The sequence below is a fragment of the Clytia hemisphaerica genome, unplaced genomic scaffold (assembly GCF_902728285.1).
Source record: "Clytia hemisphaerica strain Z4C2 unplaced genomic scaffold, Clytia hemisphaerica genome assembly, whole genome shotgun sequence".
Taxonomy (NCBI): domain Eukaryota; kingdom Metazoa; phylum Cnidaria; class Hydrozoa; order Leptothecata; family Clytiidae; genus Clytia; species Clytia hemisphaerica.
The window spans coordinates 775,205-794,271 of NW_027103676.1; the positions used below are offsets into that span (position 1 = coordinate 775,205).

The following is a 19,067-nucleotide window of genomic DNA, read 5'->3' on the forward strand; positions in this document are numbered from 1 at the left end:
CAGTGTAAAACTAAAATTCTACATACATGCATGGACTTGACTTGATTTTGATTTAGTTCGCCATTCCCATTAACCTGGCCCCCTTGCTCAAACCAATGTCAATTGAAGAAATACATGGTCAGGAAATCGGGTTTGCGCGAGGCCCGAGGTCAATTGACATTGCTCAAACTACCCGCAGCTGCTTTGGTTTATTACCGAATTTACCATTATTTACAAGTGATATTTTTGGGCTGCACAGAGCCGCGTCGGTGTGTCGGCGTGCCGCTTCATTAAGGTGGGATGAATGAAGCCGAGAAAAGGCCTTTTCTACACTTGAATTATTATGCAAGTAATAGTAATGGATGCAAAACTTGATATTATAAATAAAGTTAGTATTATAAAAAAATGTTGATATTATAAAAAAAAGTTGGTATTATAAAAATAAAAAGTTGGTATTATAAAAAAAAATTATTATTATAAAAAAAAGTTAGTATTAAAAAGCCTTTTGGCGCGCCATAGACTGGAATGGGTCTTTTGAGGGTCTTAAGAGCCATTTTTTTTTAAATCTTCAGAATAAAGAGAGTCTGATACCTCACCCTCTTAGATTTTGATGAAATTTTGACCAAATGATCTATCACACAAGAAAATAAGACTCTGAAAATTTCATCTTAATATCTCAAGTAGTTTTGCAGATATAATGTCTCAAAGATAGGCTACTAAGCAAAAATTGACCCCTAAAAATCATGAACTCTGGTGGGGAGCAGATTTTGAAAGCCAATTAATTTTTATTCAAGTACATTAGAAAGCTGATTTACAGTGGATTTCAAGAACTTTTTGTAGGGGATCAGAAAAAACCAAATTGAGTCTCCAAAATTTTCCCCGAAAATCTCTAGCACCTCCTGTAGAGGGCTTCAAACTTTGCGTAATCTGGGTTTGGAAGCACTTTTAGCTGTCTGCTGATGGTCCTTGTGACTTTTTTGAAGCAAACTTTTGACCTGGAGTGGTTTAATGGTGGGTTTTGGCCACAAAAATAACATTTTCAGGATTTCCATCTTTGCGTAACCGTCAAAAATGGCCGAAAAAATTGCTATTTTGGAAGATCTGGAGCAAAATTCAAGATGGCGTATCTTTTTAACGCAACACCAAATTTTTTTGAAACTTTTAGCAAGGATTCCTTAGAAGGTCTAGTTTATAGCCTCAAAGAATCTCAGTGGGCTTTTGAAGTATCTTAAAGATATGGTCGATTGAAAATTTGCTTAACTTCGTTGTTTTCTCCCTCTTAAAATGTTAAATCAGGCCCACTTAAGGGCTCTAAAGGTTAATTTTTGTCAAAATATTGGTTGATCTTCTCCAGCCAACTAATCATTGGCATTAGGGGAACAACTGTAAAAGATTTCAGGTCATTTCTATCAACAGATGACATTTTATGACAGTTTCTTTATTTTTATTTTTAAGTACAGAATATGTAAAAAAAATGAGACTGGCATCTGGCCTTTCCTACCATTCCAGAGCCCATATTTCCAGGAAAAGCCTCAACCTTTCACAGTTTGGTGAATATTAATCTTAAATATAAGCAGGTTACTTCAACTTAATGGGTTTAACAGTACTCAATTCCTATTCAAAAACTTTTTAGACTCATTCAGAAATCCTACTTTGACAATAATTTGCGCTTTACCGCAAAATTTCTAAGTCCAATTGTCGTGATTAACTTTTAGACTGTCCAACATCTGGGTCTATGAACTAGACCTACTAAGGAAGCCTTGCTGAAAGTTTTGTTGCCTTAAAAAGATACGCCATCTTGAATAAAATTTCAATAATAAAATAATTCATGTAAAAATAATGGAAATCTTTCAAAAGTAGCTTTTTGGACCTACCTGGAGGTCCTATAAATTAACCCATGTTCGTCCGTCCGTCCGTCCGTCCGTCTGTTACCAGCTTTTCTCAGGATTGGCTCATTAGTTTTTTCTGATTTTTGGCACAATGATGCAAAATGGCAATGCCCAAAATGTGACGGAGCCCGATTTTCGGAAAAAAAAATTTTCCGGCCGAAAATGCCGGATATATCCCGGAAAAACTGTTTTTTTGGCACTTTCTCGAGATTTTATCATTAGTTTTTTCTGATTTTTTGCTCAAAGATGCGTATTAACAATGCCCGAAACATGGTCGAGTCCGATTTTTGAGAAAAAATTTTTTCCGGCCGAAAATGCCGGAAATATGCCGGAAATCGCCGTTTTTCTGGATTTTCATTGGACTTTTTCCTTATAATTTGTTGTTTTTTTCATTTATAAACATTATTAATAGCAATGCCCACCGTCAAGCATGTTTCAATTTTCAATAAAATTGATTTTTGAAGCCGGAACTATTCAAAAATCGCCGGAACAACCTATTTTCGCCGGAAAAACAGTATTTGCACCCTCCGCCTCGCGGAGGGTGCAAATGGCACTAGATGGCACATTTTTTTGTTTTTGCCTAATATCTTTTTTTGGGTGAAAAAAATAATTATGGCACAGCCATTCCAGTGATCTACACTCTAATACGCTTCTTTCGATGTATGAAGTGATATGATATGACAAGTGGAAACGGTGAAAAAATTAAGGTAAATTTGAAAAATCTGGACAGGCCTTAATTTGCCTGAGAAAACCGATATGCCGGCCCTGTGGTCCCCCCGTTGACGGGATCCATGGGCATTAATTGTGAATTAGCGTAAATAGTTTTCAAAAGGAGAACGATGAGGCACAACCATTGTTTGCACCGACGCGAGAAATTTTCAATTTCCTGATGTCTTTGATGCATCCAAGAATAAGCATCTAAGAAAGAGAGGAAAATGTTAGTTAAAGAGAAAACGTAACCATGGTATAATGTATACGTTTTCTCTCTATATATCTTCTAGTAATAATAAAACCCTAGGTAAAATAATATGCTAATATACTGATGCGCTCCATCGTAGAGTCTACTATATTATATCTTCCCTGTCTTTTAATAATGACTTGGGTATTAAATGTCAAGTTCAGAAAGTTTTCAATATTTACAGTCGACCATGTTACAGTTCATGGGTATTGTCCGTCGTATCGCTTGACGGGCTTTCTATCTCGGATTGGATATCTCCGTGCTGGTTGTGCTGGTGTTTTGTCCGGTGTTTGTTCTTCAGTGATCTCCTCTGGATCCTGCTCTTCTTGTTTGAAATGTAGTGGCGGTGTTGGTCGGAAATGGGAAACGTTTCTTGTGCGGGTGTATTGCCCGGACGAATCTGTAGCCGTTATCATATTGTGGTTAGTTGCTGTAACTTTGTACTGTCTGGGTTCGTAAGCTGTTGAAAGTTTATTTTGCTTTCGTTGTTTTAGAATGACAGTATCTCCAACTTTGATGTTGTGATCCTTGGCGTTTGTTCGGTTATCGAAGTATGTCTTGCGTTGCTGTTTGGCTTGTTCTTGCGTATCTCGTGCCTGTTGGTTGATTGCTTTCTCTTCGAGTCGTTTTTTCATTGAAGGTATGGTAAAGCTGGTTTCTCTTTGGAACATGACTTGTGCTGGTGAGAGCTTTGTAGTACAGTGAGGTGTATTTCGGTAGGTGAATAAAAAGTTTTGAAGTTGCTTTCTCCAGTTGGTTCTTTCAAAGTAGGCTGATCGGACGGCCTTCATGAGCGGCTTCATGAAGTTTTCTGCTTGGGCGTTGGCTTGTGGCCATAAAGGTGTGATACGTTGATGCTTGATTCGGAGTCTTTTAAAGAATTGCCTAATCTTATAAGACTTAAATGGTGGGCCGTTGTCGGAAATGACGGTTTTGGGAATTCCAAATGTCGAAATAGTTCGTTGTAAGAAGTCGATTAGTTGGTCTGCTGAAGTTGAGCGTATTGGTTCGACAACTGGGAATTTTGACAATTGATCGATAAGAACGATAAGGTAATTCCCGTTTGGTAGTGGCCCGAGGTAATCCAGATTGGTGGTTTCCCAAACTTCTGTTGGCGTAGGCGTTACTGATAACTTTGCCGGCTGGGTTGGTTTGGCTTGGACTTGGCAGGCTGCACAGTATTTGATAAGTCGTTCGATTTTTTCGTCAATGTTTGGGAAGTAGACTTTGGTTCGTAAGAGTGCTTTGGTTTTCGTGATGCCTAAATGACCGATGTGGGCTAGCTGCATGACCACGTTTTCTAGAGTTTCCGGTATGACGATTCTGTTCAAATTTAGTAGCAAATCAGATTCAGTGTTAACGGTGAGTTGATTCTTGATGTTTTTGTAAGGCAGTACTTTATGCACGTGTTCCTTGATTTCTGGATAGTTGTGTAACTGTTCTAGTTTGTACCAGGAGTTGTTTCGTACGAGGTCAGCGACAATCTGTAACGCGGGGTCCTTTTTTGTTTCTTCGCGAACGTCTTCGAGCGAGATGGCGTTTGGGCATGCGTTTTCTGCCACGTAGTTGACGTACTGTTCGATTTCGTTGTTGTTTTCGATGGGACTTCCGATAGGGTGTCTGCTCGGATAGTCTGCAATGTTGTCTTTGCCTGCGATATGCTGTAAGTCGAATGTGTATCCTTGTAGACTCAAAGTCATTTTCTCAATACGTAGCGGTACTATTGAGTTGGGGTTGTTTAATAAAGTAACGATCGGTTTGTGGTCACAGTACATTTTATATTGTGTACCGTACAAATACAGTTTATTATGTTCACATGCGTATACGATTCCGAGGCATTCTCTTTCGATTTGGGAGTAGCGCTGTTCTGCAGGGTTCAGGGCACGTGACGAATACGATATCAGCTTATGATCTTCTCTTCCCGGTGTGTTTTGTATTATGACAGCAGAAATTCCAAATGGGCTGGCATCTGTGTAGACGGATGTTTCTTTTTTCGGATCGTAGTACCCGACGCACGATTTAGATGAAAGACTGTCTCTGAGTGTTTCGAAAGCTTCCTGGCACTCATCAGTCCAGGTCCACGACGCATGTTTACGTAATAGTTGTCGGAGCGGGTGAGTTAACGTACTGTACTGTGGTATAAAGCGTTTAAAGTAGTTCATAAGTCCCAAAAAGCTTTGGAGTGCTTTGACATCCTCTGGTATTGGCATATTTTTGATCTCGTCAAGCTTAGCTGGGTCTGGATGCATTCCTTGGTCAGAGAATACGAAACCAAAGAACGTTAAAGTTTTTTGGCTGAAAAGGCATTTCGATAGGTTGAGCGTAAGCCCCTTATCTTCGCAACGTTGTAACAGATTCTGTAATGCGGTATCGTGCTCTTCCTGGGTTGTCCCGAAAACGATAATGTCATCAATTAAGTTCATTGTCCCTTTAATGTCCTTTATTGTTTCTCGTAGGGCGTGTTGTAGTTCCTCTTGTGCCGAGTTTACACCAAAATTGAGCCTTTTGAAGCGTTTTATCCCGTCTTCGGTTTGGAACGTGGTAATGTATCTTGAGTCCTTGTCTAGCTCTAGCTGATGGAATGCACTTGTTAGGTCGAGCTTCGAAAATACGGTGGAGTCTTTCAGTTTGAATGTTAGGTCCTCCAGTGTCGGTATAGGGTATCGGGTTCTCTGTATGGCTTGGTTTGGTCCTCTCATGTCGACGCACAGTCTGATGTTTCCATTTGGTTTTAAGGCGATGACCATCTGGCTTATCCAGGGAGTAGCTTCGTCGGTGACGGTTTCGATTATTCCGGCATTTTCTAGTTTTTCAAGCTCCTCTTTAACTTGTTGGCGGATGGCGAATGGAAGACGTCTTTCTCTTTGTGCGATGGGCGGTACTTTTTCGTCGATTTTAAGCTTTACTTTATAGTCTTTCAGTTTGCCGATTTGGCCATTGAATACTGTGTCTTTGTAACGTTATTTTCTAATCGTTGAACCGAAAATAACTTTATTTATTTACTACACCTTCAGATAAACACAGGGAAAGACAGAAAATTTTTGAGAAATTTTGATATTTTTTGAGACAGGTTTTGACCACTTTTATTTAGCTTAGTAATTCATCGTTTCAAGCTCTCGTGGGAAAAAAGGCCCATGGCAACCCGAAACGTTCCTACATTAATTCTAAATAATAAAAATTAAATCTTATAAAACACGATCTGTACAAAAAAAAAACAACCTATGTTACGTTACAAATTTTTCCTTTTCCTTTTACTTCATAATCACCTTTTCCGTTAATAATCCTTTCTTAAAATCTTTTCATTATCGTCACATATATTACCTTTATTACTTTCCATATAATTTTTTTTTTTTTTTTTCGTTAAAAATACCATCTAAGAAATAAACTCTTTAAAAAAAAAAAACTCCACCTTTACGTTACAAATTTATCTTTATCTGCCGTTAAAATTACCATCTATGAAATAAATTCTTTTAAATTCTTTAAACTCCATCTTTATAAAAATTACCTCCTATGTTATCTCTAACTGCTAAAAACTAACCATCATTCATAAAAAAAATTTTCTTTACAATTATAGCAACTAAACAGAAAAAACAAAACCGTCCTTTAATAATTTTCATTCGAAAAGATTAACTCTACTGGATTAGATAGATCAAGACTACCCCCGGGCAAAAACCTCCATAACCCCGGTAGCCGAAAATGGGTGCCCAGCCTGTCTCTTAATTTTTAAAAATCTGAGCTGTTATAGAGGAAACCGTAAGGAGCCTTGACGAATCTAACCAATAAAACAAATACCAAAAACTCAAGTAAACGATCGGAGATCATATCAAAATTCAATTCAAAATTTTTTAAATTGCGTTAAAAAAAAAAAAACTAAACTTTTTTTTTTTTTTTTTTGAATATACAAGAGAGTTAGAACGACGTGTGATTAGTTTGAAAATGTCTACCATTTTTATTGCACGCGAGAACAAGAATTTCAAATTGTTAATTTACAGAACGATAGCAAAGGCTATTATCTTTCGGATGCCGTAAATAAATTCACTTATTTTCTAATCGTTGAACCGAAAATAACTTTATTTATTTACTACACCTTCAGATAAACACAGGGAAAGACAGAAAATTTTTGAGAAATTTTGATATTTTTTGAGACAGGTTTTGACCACTTTTATTTAGCTTAGTAATTCATCGTTTCAAGCGTGTAGACTAAAAGCATGCGAGAAGCCTAAATGGAAACTACGTTTAAAGTAAGCAAAATTAAAAGCCACCGAAAAAAAAAATGCATTCTATAAACCTAAGTTCCTCGAAGTATATAATAAATTCTCTAAATCTTCCGATATGTATCTGTTTTTGACCCCGACTGATTTCCATCTGCCGTGTTTCATTATCAACCGATCCGGAACACCAAGATTTGCAGCTGCAGACGCTCCGCCCGAGCGCAAACTATGAACCCCATATTGCTTTTGGTCCAAACCTATGTCTTTTATCACCTTCTTGATATCGTCACGTACCGAACTGTAAGAAATTGGCTGATCTTTATTCCATAGACGATTGTTTCGTTTGGATTTAGTTACTCCTCTAAAAATAAAATTCTCAGAATAATTTTTTATGTTTGCCAATTCGAGGTACCTTTCCAAACCTTTTACCGGACACAGGTTTGAATTAAGTCTCGCAATGTAAACCCAGTGGCCCTGTCTGTATATGTCAGTTTTACTGCTTTGGATAAAAATTGTAGCATGATCATGAAGGAATTTTATATCTGATCTTCTAAGCTTTTGGCATTCATCGAACCGTAGAAAGGCTGAAAAGGATAGCAAGCATATCGCTAAAGTCCTTGAATTTTTGAGGCTAGAACCAACGTCTAATTTTTCAAAAATTTTTCTCAAATCTTCGACGACTAAATTTTTCTTCTTCTTTGGTGTATACGCCAATAACCGTTTAAAGGCTTCCAATAGGTGCTTTACAATTGTAGAATTCCCGATCAAATACCCCGAAATAGCATGAAAATGTTTTATGGCGCAATAAGACGCTTCCAAGACTGGATAAGATTTCCCCGATTGAAATTGGGACATCAGAAATAAGATTAAATGTTGCTCTTGAGTAGGTAAAGGGTTCACTTCCTGGAAACTACGACTCCATTCTTCCCATTTTAGGAAATAAAACTGATACTTAGCCACGGTGTTATTGCTTCTGGAATTCAAAAGGATTCCTGGTAATTGCTCAGAGAGACTCTTTAGTGCTGGATCCTGGACATCAAAAGAGTTTCCTAATACGGTTTCTGAATCTGAGCTAAAAAGTAAAATTTTTAGTTAATTTTCTGCATTGAGAAAAAAAATATTTTATTTTAACCGAACACACGTTGATTGTCACACTTGTAATTTTAAAGCTAGAATTGGGATTTCTAATTTTTCATTTCCCATCAGAGAACCTTGGAATCGTCCTTTTCTGATTAATGCGACTTGATTTGCAAAATATCTACAATCCTTGACAAAAGGCTTAAAAAAAGCTATTATCCCTGATCAGAAAGGTCCAAAATGCTGCCGATGGCCAGAACGGTATTATTAAAGTCCCTGTTGTTCCAGGTTTGGCTGCTAGGAGATGTTTAATACACTTTGTTATTAAATAAATGGGTGGCACCATTAGAGCATTTTCCCCAGACCAATCAAAACTGAACGCGTCTACTTTGAATGAAAATGGACAAAAGTATTTTGAGCAAAAACGTGCACATTTAGTGTTAGAATTATCAGCAAAAAGATCTACAGAAAAAGGTCCCCAGAGTCTATTTAAAAAGGAAAAGAATTCTTCTGAAATTTCCCAGTCATCATAGTCAATACTCTTACTTACTGTGTCCGCATCTCCATTTAATTTTCTAGCGATCCACGTAATTTTTAGAAAAATTCCTTTTGCCTTACACAAGTTATAAATTGTATTTGCTAAAAATTGTAGTTTTCCTTATTACTTCCAACTTTAACAATTCTTGCAGCGGCAATGTTGTCTGTGTGCCAGAGAACATTGTTCCCTTGTAGTTTTGAATTGAAAGCATGCATCGTAAAAGCTATTGCTAATAATTCCCTGAATGTTGAACTCTCGCCTTGTTCATGAGGCCATAAATTTCTGAAACTTATATCATTATCCGAGATTGCTCCTATTCCTTTGTCACTTGCGTCAGAAAAAACTTTCATAAACGGAATTTCATTTTTATAAATCTCCCTCGAGTTTAACTCTTTGATGTTTTGCTGCCAAAACTTAATTTCTTCAATAGCATCTGGAAATTGTTCTAGTTTGAAATAAAAATCCCAAGAGATTCTACTTTCTATTAGTTTGTAAAGATTTCGAGTTTTTAAACGAACTATATTTCCTAACACAAACTTTGTTGACATGATCTTTCCTGTAAGCCGAGCAAGAGAACGTGCAGTTACATGACGAAATGAAAAAATCTTTTTGATGCATTCTAAAATGGATTCGATTCTAGGTGAGGAAATTTTAAATTGTTTTTGATGTGTGTCAATTACTATACCTAACCATTGTATAATAGACTTAGGGTGCCATTCCGATTTTTCTTTGTTGCAGATAAAACCAGACTGATAAATTGTGTTCTTGACTGATTCCGAGTCTTTGCAAGCTTGATAATAGTCATAGTTAATAGCGAGGCCATCATCAATAAAACAGGCAATTTTTAAGGCACTAGACCGCCAGTGTTTTATCAAAACCCTTACAACTTTTGTGAAAATATGAGGTGCCGACCTTAGTCCTAGAGGTAAAACTTGAAAAATGAAATATCTCTTTTTATCCCCCTCGGATTGCCAAGAAAAACCTAAGTATTTCTGAGATTCATCGTGAATTTCTATATGGTGATAACCACTTTTGAAATCGAACTTGAAAAAATAAGCTTGTTCATTGCTTTCAATAAATTGCTCGAAAATTTTCCAATCATCAAATTTTATGTTTTCTTTCCACACAAATTTATTAAGAAAACTCAAGTCTAGCACCAACCGCCTTTTCCCTATTGAACCTCTTGCTACTGATAGATAGCGGGCTTGTGATGTAAGGAGGCTCTTTTACTTCTAAAATAAAATTCTGTTGCAAAAGCTTTTTGATAGACTCTTCCACAAATTGGGATTCTTTTAAGGCAGACACATTGTTTTTGAACTCTGTTGGGCCTGGAATATATCTCAAAGGAATTTTATATCCAAATTTTATAACATTCAAAATAAATTCGTTCGCCCCCAACTCTTTTTCCCAGAATTTTACATGCCTTCTTAAATTTCCCTTAATCTCATTCGTGGACGCTTTTTCGAGGGTTTGAGAACTAACCGTTGATTCAGATTTAAGAAAATTAAATTTTTCATACCAATTCGTTTTTGCAGGACAAGTGTTTTTCCAATGGTCCAGCCCACCACAAATATAACATCCCGGATGACGAATTTGAGTGCCCATGATACTTGGTCGAACGAACGTTGGAGATGAAGCCACTGGAAGCTGATTGATAGCCATTGGCAACGCTGCTCTTTGTAACGTCTGCGGCATAACGGGTAGCGTTTGAACCCTTGGTGGTTGAAAGGAGATACCGTGATTTGCAAAGTTTAAGAAATTGTGATTCAACCCACTTGCTTGGAGAGGGAAGTTTCTTTGTGCTCCAAATCTGGTATTGGGGAACTGATGCTGTTTCTTCGACTCCTTCGTTTGCTTGCTGATCGCTCTACCTTCAGCCAATCTCATCTTTTTGCCATCATCTGAGTCGCTGGCCCATTCATCGGTGAGGTACTCCGAAACTGTATCCCATCCTGCTGGCGAACGATCTGCTAGAATGGTCACTTTTCTTCGTTTTTCCAGCAAGTTGGACATGTCATCTAAGACGGATGCAAGCCTTTTCTTGGACCCTATTTCAACCAAGTCCTTGGCTTCTTCACTGAGGCTTTGTATATCGTTTAACATATCATGTTGTATTTTATTAGCTTTTGATTTAAAATTATAATGTTTCTTATTGTTTTGTCGATTATTTCTGGTTTGGATACCGTGCTTAACTTAACCTCTATTGCTTGCTTGTCCTGTTTCCTCTTCTCTTCAAGGGAGTCCAGCTTTTGGCCCAGTTGTAGGAGTAAGGTATTTGTAATGTCCTGATTTGACTGGTGACTCATTGTGTTTACAAACGCAGGGTTTACAAAAGTTGGGTTTACGACATTTGGGTTTGCCTGCTGACTTTCACTGATAGAGAAAACTGTACTTTCCTTGTTCTGCTGAGTAGAAGCTATTCTTGGAACTGCAATGATTGGCATATTCTGACTTATGTCCAATTCGATCTCATCTGAGGTCTTCTTCTTGTTGCTCTTCCTTGGTCTGAGTCTTGGTGTTTCAGTTGTGATCGTTGATGCACTAGATTGCTTGAGCTTTTTCTCTCCAAATAATAAGCTTGAAAATGTTTCCATTTTTCCCACATACAATATACAAGAGAGTTAGAACGACGTGTGATTAGTTTGAAAATGTCTACCATTTTTATTGCACGCGAGAACAAGAATTTCAAATTGTTAATTTACAGAACGATAGCAAAGGCTATTATCTTTCGGATGCCGTAAATAAATTCACATAGAGTTTCTCTTTCAAATGTTCTGGAATTGGCTTTTGTGTGTTCTCCGGCGTAGTAGCTTTTTCAATATTGTTTACTGTAATCAATTGAAGCGTAGTAGCAGTTGTGCCTGATAAAAGGTTTTTGTGATCAGTCTTTATCACGTAGAATTTGGTGTTTACAAATTTCTTTTTACTTTCGATTAAAAGGTTTACTTCACCTATTATTTTAAGATCTGGCGAATCATTTCCGTATGTTTTTAGTTTAGTTTTTGTGTCTTTAAGTTTCAGCGTATTGTTCATTCTATTGTTTATTTTTCGAAATGTGCTTTCATTCAAGACGTTGATAGATGCACCGGTGTCGATTAGAATTTCGATAGGGGTGTTTTCGATCAGTACTTTTGTTTTGAAGTCTTGCTGTTGAATCTTCCCCTCCGTTTTAGCATTTGAAGTTGTAAATATATGTTCGAAATGTTCCGAATTTTCCTCTACTTTGGGTTCTCCTTGGTTTTTCTCGACTACAACTGATTGGCTCGATATGTGCTCGTCTGTTTCGTCGACTACGTTTAGTGGTTTCGTGTAGGTTCCGTCTCGCTGATTCGGCCCTTCTCTGACGCGATCGACAAACTCTTGCAAAATGACCGGTTTTCCGCAAGCACTACATGTCTTTCCGAGTGCGGCGCATTTGGTTGAATGTGGGAATTCTCCTCCACAACGATAGCATGACTTCTTTTCGCTTGCTTGCTCGCGGTAGTTAGATGAGTTCGAGGCAAGTTTCCTCTTTGAGATTTTGTTGATATCCTCAGCTTGTTTTTCGATTTCCTCGGTGTGAATTTTCATAGTTTCGAATGTTTTTGCGATTGTTAAAAGTTCATTTAAAGTTTTCTGTGGATTTTGAAAGCTGTACTTTCTAAGCTTTGAACTGTTTGTTGAAAGTTCTATCTGTTGTTTTATTTCTTTTTCTTTGTCGGTAAACTCACATTTCAGGGCTTGCTCGTGTAGTCGTACGTAGTACTGTTGTGTTGTTTCGTCCTCTCTCTGACTCATCTTTCGAAAGACGAATGTTTCGTAGCTTAGATTAACCTGCGGTTTGAAGTGGTTTTTCAAATGCTTGGACAACTTCAGCGAAAGTTTTGTCTTCATCCTGTGGGACGATATTTTCGTAGATTTCATAAGCCTCGTCTCCACATAACGTAAGAAGCATGGAAGTTTTGTTTATCATCGGTAACAACAAGTGAGTTGCACAGTAAATTAAACCTCTTTATGTATCTCTTCCAACTGCTGAATAAAATACTCGTATCCTCTCCAGTACAACAAAATGGAGGAAATGAAGGTAGATTTAAATTTTTCACAGCCATATTTTCGTCGCCAATATAATGTATACGTTTTCTCTCTATATATCTTCTAGTAATAATAAAACCCTAGGTAAAATAATATGCTAATATACTGATGCGCTCCATCGTAGAGTCTACTATATTATACATGGTTAGCACCGACGGGAGAAATTTTCAATTTTTCAACCCTCTCATAGCATTCGCCTTTATTTTGAAGACTAGCTAGCAACTGCTAAAGACAATTGGAAGTTACAATGATAAATGGCAGATGAATAAAACTGTTTGCACCGTTGCTTTTATATTTTAAAATGAGATCTATAGGAGGCCCCACCATAGTTGGGGCCGACCAAGAAAACTTTGAAGTTTAAACCCTCTAAATTGGCTAAAATGGACATAGAAATACGATTCACGTAATAAATATAATTTTCACGATCACGCTGAACTGCAAATTTCACACCATCACGCCTAAAAAAAACTCGATTTCACGATCACGCCGGCACTTCATTTTCACGCCATCACGCCTTTTTTTTCAAAATTCCACGCCATCACGCCACGAAAAACCTTCGATCACGGCATCACGCCAACCGCTTGGGGGCCTGTACATAGCAGGATGAATTTCGTCTGGTCCCAGTGACACCTTTCTTTTCAGACCATTTCAATGGTGAGATCAAAAGTTACATATGAGTCTGTAAGTAGTACTGTTTCATCTTGAACTTTTGTCAAATTTGGGGTCCCTGCGGGTATGTGACACATGGGTGTTATATGGGGATGCTATTTATGGGTGCAAAGAGGCTGGAGCTCTCTCAGAAACTCAACTCGTATATGGCCACAAATCATCTACAAGACGAAAAGAATTACTCAAAACAATTTTTTAGGATCACTCTCTAAAAATATTCTCTATGTTGGTTATTTTATTCCGACCCCAATGGTTTCAATATATCATTGTAATAATACATAGTGGCATTATCACATCCTAAATATAATTGGTCACATGAAATAGTAATTATCCAGTTATGGGGTTCGACTGTCTCTTTATTCCGACACTTCCAAAAATAAATGACTATTGCTAACGATTGATACTACAGTACACGTTTTTTATAAGAAGAAACTATATAAGAACATAAGGCTTTGATGGCCAAGATTTAAGGCTTCGCAGACTCTAGAACACCCAATTTGTTAGGATAATTGACGAAAATATTTAAAAAAAATGGGGAAAATAAGAACATTTTTAGGCTTAAAACTCAAAAAGTTAAGAACATCCGAAGGCTTTAAATTTTTTAGAAGTTCTTATTAAAAAAACGTGTAAGTGGTTTGGCTAAATCGCTAATCCTCTGTGTAATTCATTTATAGATTTTTATAACTACCTGGATATCTCTAACATTCAATGATCTTTTTATTATTTCATTTACATAATACCAGTCTTCCGTTTTGATTTCGTAAAATACTAATTGGGCGGTGGCTTTAGGAGGCAGGAAAGATTGAAACGAGACTTTTGATTCTTTTTCCTTTTATCGGAAAAAACAAGTACTAAGTACTGCTATTTAAGTAAATCGTCTTAATGCTGTATATCATTATTGATGCTCAGTGTCCAGAGGAGTAGTATTCTATTTATATTTAGAGAATAATTTTGGAAGAGTATCTTTAGAATGATAAGCACAGATACACGAGGTCCTAAAGAATGTAATGCACTTTTCAATGGTTTTGTCAGCCAACAAGGAATTGGAGCTGATCAACATTTCTGTGCAGAAACTAATAGTAAATATAATTGACTCTTTTTAGCTCCCGGGGGAGTTACTTAGGTAATGTTCGGTACAGGGACGTGCCAATGGAGAGGGTCTCTTTTTTAGGCTCTGAAGCTATCTGACAGGGTCCCAAATTTACTAATTTTCCCCATTTTTAATGTCTGCCTGATATAAGCAAAAATGTTTTTACTTTCCTCTTTCTGACCAATCTTGCTGCACATCTGTATCAATTCAATGTGAAAAAGCTTCTAAATTGAAATTGACAAGTAAGCAAACGATATCACTCTTATTTAAAAACAAAACCTTCAAATCTTTTTCCAAATTTCAGCTGCATTTGGCCTAATTGGAGATACGGTTCTATTCTTGTACGTCTTGATAAAAGCGACAACAATACACAAAGCGGCTGAAAAATGTGACCAAAGCCGATGGGTTGAGTTAAATCCAAGAGCCTTTGCTGTGGAAACCATACAAGAGGCTTTTATCAACCTTCTCAGCAAGTAAGAGTATTTGATGTAAAAACGACCGTATATTCGGCCCAAGAGTCAATTCTTATTAGTGCAATTTTCTATTTCAGCGAAATTCAAAAGAGAGTGCACGGTGTAATAATTTATTACTAATTTTCTGGCTACTACTATATTCGATATTTGTTCTTTTCCTTTAAGGCCGGTCTCCACTTTCACGCGAAATGGGCGACAGTTTTTTTCTGAATCTTTTTTACCTGAAGAAAAGATTACGTCATAAACTAGGTCACAGTGTGGATCTAAACCACACTGAAACGACCGCCTTCCTTCACGCATCACGCACGCTCGCGAAAGAGCGCGCGCACATTGTTAACGCCTACATGTCATCTCCAGTACATTTTAGATTATTCATTGAAAACAGATTACAATATAGTCATTTTTCACGTCTCGATTATTCAATTACGAATAAAAGACATTCAGAGAAAAAAAAGAGAAACACTTGGGTAATCTAGTTAAAAAAAACGAAAGTAAATGGTAGACAAAGTAATGAGCTAAGGCAAAACGAGATTAGCGTACCACTATGAAAGAAACCGCCTCCGGCGGTCGAAAAGTTTCGTGCGGCGAACAAAAAAAAAGTTGAAGGAAGTTCTACTTTTTTCATCCGTTACGTCATTTTTGACCAATGGAATTGCTTCATTTTTCAACCGACCAATGACCTTACAAAAACGTCAAAGTTTTCGCTCATGTCGCGCGAAACTGGAGACCGGCCTTTAGTTGTTTAACTCGGCATCTGTTCTACATCAACTCACTTACTTTCCTTTTTAAGAAATGGTTTGCGTGAGGCCGTTGAATTCAGTGCCAATAAATTTTGCTACGTCAAGAAAATTGATCAGGATGGACATACAATCGTTGATTGCTCCAAGGAAGCTCCGAGATACTATTTATGCCGATATGAGCGTGTAGACGAATTCTGGCCATCCATCATTGGCGTACCACTAGATCAAAATGGAGATTATGAAATTCTCGTTGAAGAAGGTACTTCTGGAAATGATGGCATAACAGATGATTTCTTAGGTGCTAAAAAAAGGTGTGAAGCACGTGGCAAGGAACTTTTGACAATCGAAAGCGCGGCGAAAATGGAAACTGTTACCGATTTGATTAACAACTTTGTGCCACCGTAAGTATTTTTACATGAAATAATTCTTTTTAAAGTCTATTCACGATAAGTGTGCACAAAATTTTGCTTTGCTTGTTATTTCTCAACCAATCTTTCAATCTTAAAAAGTTTGGTATCGTTGGGAAGGTGGGAAGGAGCTTAATAATTCACTGTCAGTTTTTTCCGTGAAATTTGAAAAGAACATGAAGAAAAATGAAGAAGAAAAAATTCAACTTTTTATAGATATGTCGTATAAACGTTATTTTTACATCTTTGGAAAGCTTAAAGCTTGGCAATTTCAAAAATATATACTTTGACTTGGAAATATAATTTGAAATTTGCAATATTTAACAGAATGTAAAGTAAACCACTTTGTCACCTCGGAGTTTTACATTGTGTAAGAAATTTCTTTTCCAAAAAATCAGTCAATCTACTTTACATTCTGTTGAATACATGTTTTTTTTTTATAAGCAAGTGTCTGCCCCTACATCAGGCTCGCATTATGCTTAGCATTCTATTGTTCTCAAACAATAGAGCCATTGTTTAGGTACTCAAAACTGAGCCTGCATATGCTTATAAACATTATGCTTATAAAAGAAAAAAACATGTATTGCAAAAATGAGAATTTTATAAGTCAATAAACAAGTTTCTAGTTTTCTATGAGGTAATTTTCTGAGGTCAAATACACCCGAAATCCGCCTGCACTAACCCCCCCCCCCCTCGAATGCACCAGCTAAGATAGAGTTTTTATAAGATACTTAATAATTGGTCATTTGAAATAATAAAAATGACGCGTTCTTTAGAATTGGTAACAAAATTGTTTTATTACTGGTTAACGACAACCAAATCGAATAAGAGTTTGTAAAAACTCCAGCTTGTCCCGAAAATGCACAAGTGCATAAAACATGTTTGGGTCGCTTGTCATAAAAAGTGGCGTTCAAATTTGAGATGTCAAACAAAAGAAATAGACTATTGATTTGTCAAAGAGCATCTGCATCTTAAGTTATTTCCTGCTATCTCTCTCTCTACTGTTCGACCAGGGATATGTAATAGCGAAGCTGGATAACGCACATTTGAAAAAGCCTTGTTCTATCTCTGTACCCTGACATTAAAATTGATATGAAATTTAACTTTTTTAATTACAAACTCGTGAAATTTGAATTTCCTATACGCCAATGATTCTGCTGCTGCATTTATCCTTCACGATTAAAAACTTTTAATTATCAAAAGGGTCTGTAAAACATTGGAAAATGACAATTAAAAAAAAAAAGAAAAACATTGTTTTTATTAGTAAAGTTACAAGAAATTTCTTCTGTAAGATTATAAATAGCATTTTTTCATTTGATATACCGCGCTACACCGTGAAGTGCCTCACTTTCTAACTGATAATTTTGGGATTGGCTGGAGTTTTTACACTTCACTAATTGGTTATTTGAAGTAATGACACATTCTTTAGAAAAAGTAACAAAATTGTTTTATTACAGGTTAACGACGAACCAAATCAAACGAGAGCTTGTAAAAACTCCAGCTTGTCCCATAATTTTCAGATTTTATGTCTGATTATGGAAAGAATTTCAAGTCAATTGAAACAATATTTGTGAAAAATATTTACACCCGAAATTTTTAAAGAGGAATCATAAAAGGTTCTCAAATTCATAACACACGCTGATAAAATTAGATTTCATTTAAAACCTTTTGGGGTATCTGTAAATATTATTTTGATGAAAAGCGGAAACATCATAGCAAAAAATGTGCAGACTTACTGCATGAATACTTTGTCTGCTTCATTTTTCTTATAAAAACAAACTCTCAAGGGTACAGAGATAGATTTCTATTGTGAACAGTTTATAATAGAAAAGACAAAGAAGCAACCCAGTAAGGAATTCTCGCTCTTCATGGTCCTTCATCCAGCTTCGCTATTACATATCCCTGGTTCGACCCATCTACATTAATAATTGATCATTTTTGACGTTTTAATTTTTTTTTCCAGGCCAGGTATTTTTCCCATCAACATTTTCGAGATATGGGTGGCATTAACATTGGATCCTTTAGCTGGTAAAATCACAAGTTGTAACAAAGATATTCTGCCAAATTTTCGACCATGGTGTCCTTTTGGTGATCAACTCACCGCGGATGATGGTGGACTATGCATTCTTTTTTTCAGATTCAGTAAATGTTTTCCAATACCAGCTTCAAAATGCGGCGCTGCTCCTTCCATATCCACAATTTGCCAAAAACCATCAGCAATATCGACTATTCGAGAATATGTAAGAGTTGCTCGGAAGGAGATTGGGAACATCAAGAGGGATTGCAGCTCATGTAAAATGAAGCAATAAATTCATTACTTGTGTATTAAAGATATGGAATTTTGTTTAAAAAAATTTAAAATACAGGCTTTATTGCCCTTAGCATTATTATTATCAATTTCATTTTCATTGTTAATCCTCCCGTGGAAATTTCTTAATCTCTAAGCCAAACTTGAGCGAAAATCTTGCGGAATCCATTTATTTAGCCTGGGGAAGATCGAAGATTCCTCTATAACTTTTGGCTTTAATTCATAAAAGGCCTAATATAAGTACAGAGTTTGCCATCTTATGTACTATATACAGTCTTTTCTACCGAACCGTAGTATTAAAGCTTTCGGCTACAGTGAACTAGGTTCCCGGGGGTCGGAAAAATAAGAAAATTTCAAATTTATACCCCCTGAAAGATCGAAAATTGGTCAAATTTGTCCCGCTAAGGATCGTAAAATTCCCAAAGTTTTCATTAGTTTTCTCCTTTTTAGTCCCGGTAAGGGTCCAAAGTTCGAAAGTCTGGTGGCACCCCCGTCAGCTCGCAACCCTAGTACCCCCCCCTCCGGGACAAGATCACAAGGCTGATCCCTGGTCTTGTCATGCCAAATATGTTTGCTTAATACTCAGTAATCAAAAAATGATCAAATGTGATATCGGAAAAATAAAGAGAGTGGCGCCTTCCACTACCTTTGGGTAGA

General features: G+C 36.7%; 2 protein-coding genes across 2 annotated transcripts; one reads left to right on the plus strand and one right to left on the minus strand.

Moving 5' to 3' along the window:
- Window positions 1–11,373: 11,373 nt before the first annotated feature.
- LOC136803650 (uncharacterized) lies at window positions 11,374–12,429 on the minus strand. The gene has a single exon (XM_067060377.1). It carries the CDS (start codon window positions 12,427–12,429, stop codon window positions 11,374–11,376), a length of 1,056 nt encoding a protein of 351 aa, XP_066916478.1.
- Window positions 12,430–14,290: 1,861 nt separating this feature from the next.
- On the plus strand, window positions 14,291–18,489 carry LOC136803636 (uncharacterized). The gene is made up of 4 exons (XM_067060367.1): window positions 14,291–14,471; window positions 14,787–14,955; window positions 15,746–16,096; window positions 18,066–18,489. The coding sequence occupies exons 1-4, from the start codon at window positions 14,363–14,365 to the stop codon at window positions 18,409–18,411; spliced, it is 975 nt and encodes a 324-aa protein (XP_066916468.1). The 5' UTR covers window positions 14,291–14,362; the 3' UTR covers window positions 18,412–18,489.
- Window positions 18,490–19,067: the final 578 nt, after the last annotated feature.

Bases quoted from the DNA above. Each gene is read 5' to 3' on its own strand.
- LOC136803650 (XM_067060377.1), bottom strand. From the start codon at position 12,429: ATGAGTCAGAGAGAGGACGAAACAACACAACAGTACTACGTACGACTA.
- LOC136803636 (XM_067060367.1), top strand. From the start codon at position 14,363: ATGATAAGCACAGATACACGAGGTCCTAAAGAATGTAATGCACTTTTC. The intron at 14,472-14,786 runs GTAAATATAATT...TCCAAATTTCAG, and splicing joins TTTCTGTGCAGAAACTAATA to CTGCATTTGGCCTAATTGGA. The intron at 16,097-18,065 runs GTAAGTATTTTT...TTTTTTTTCCAG, and splicing joins ATTAACAACTTTGTGCCACC to GCCAGGTATTTTTCCCATCA.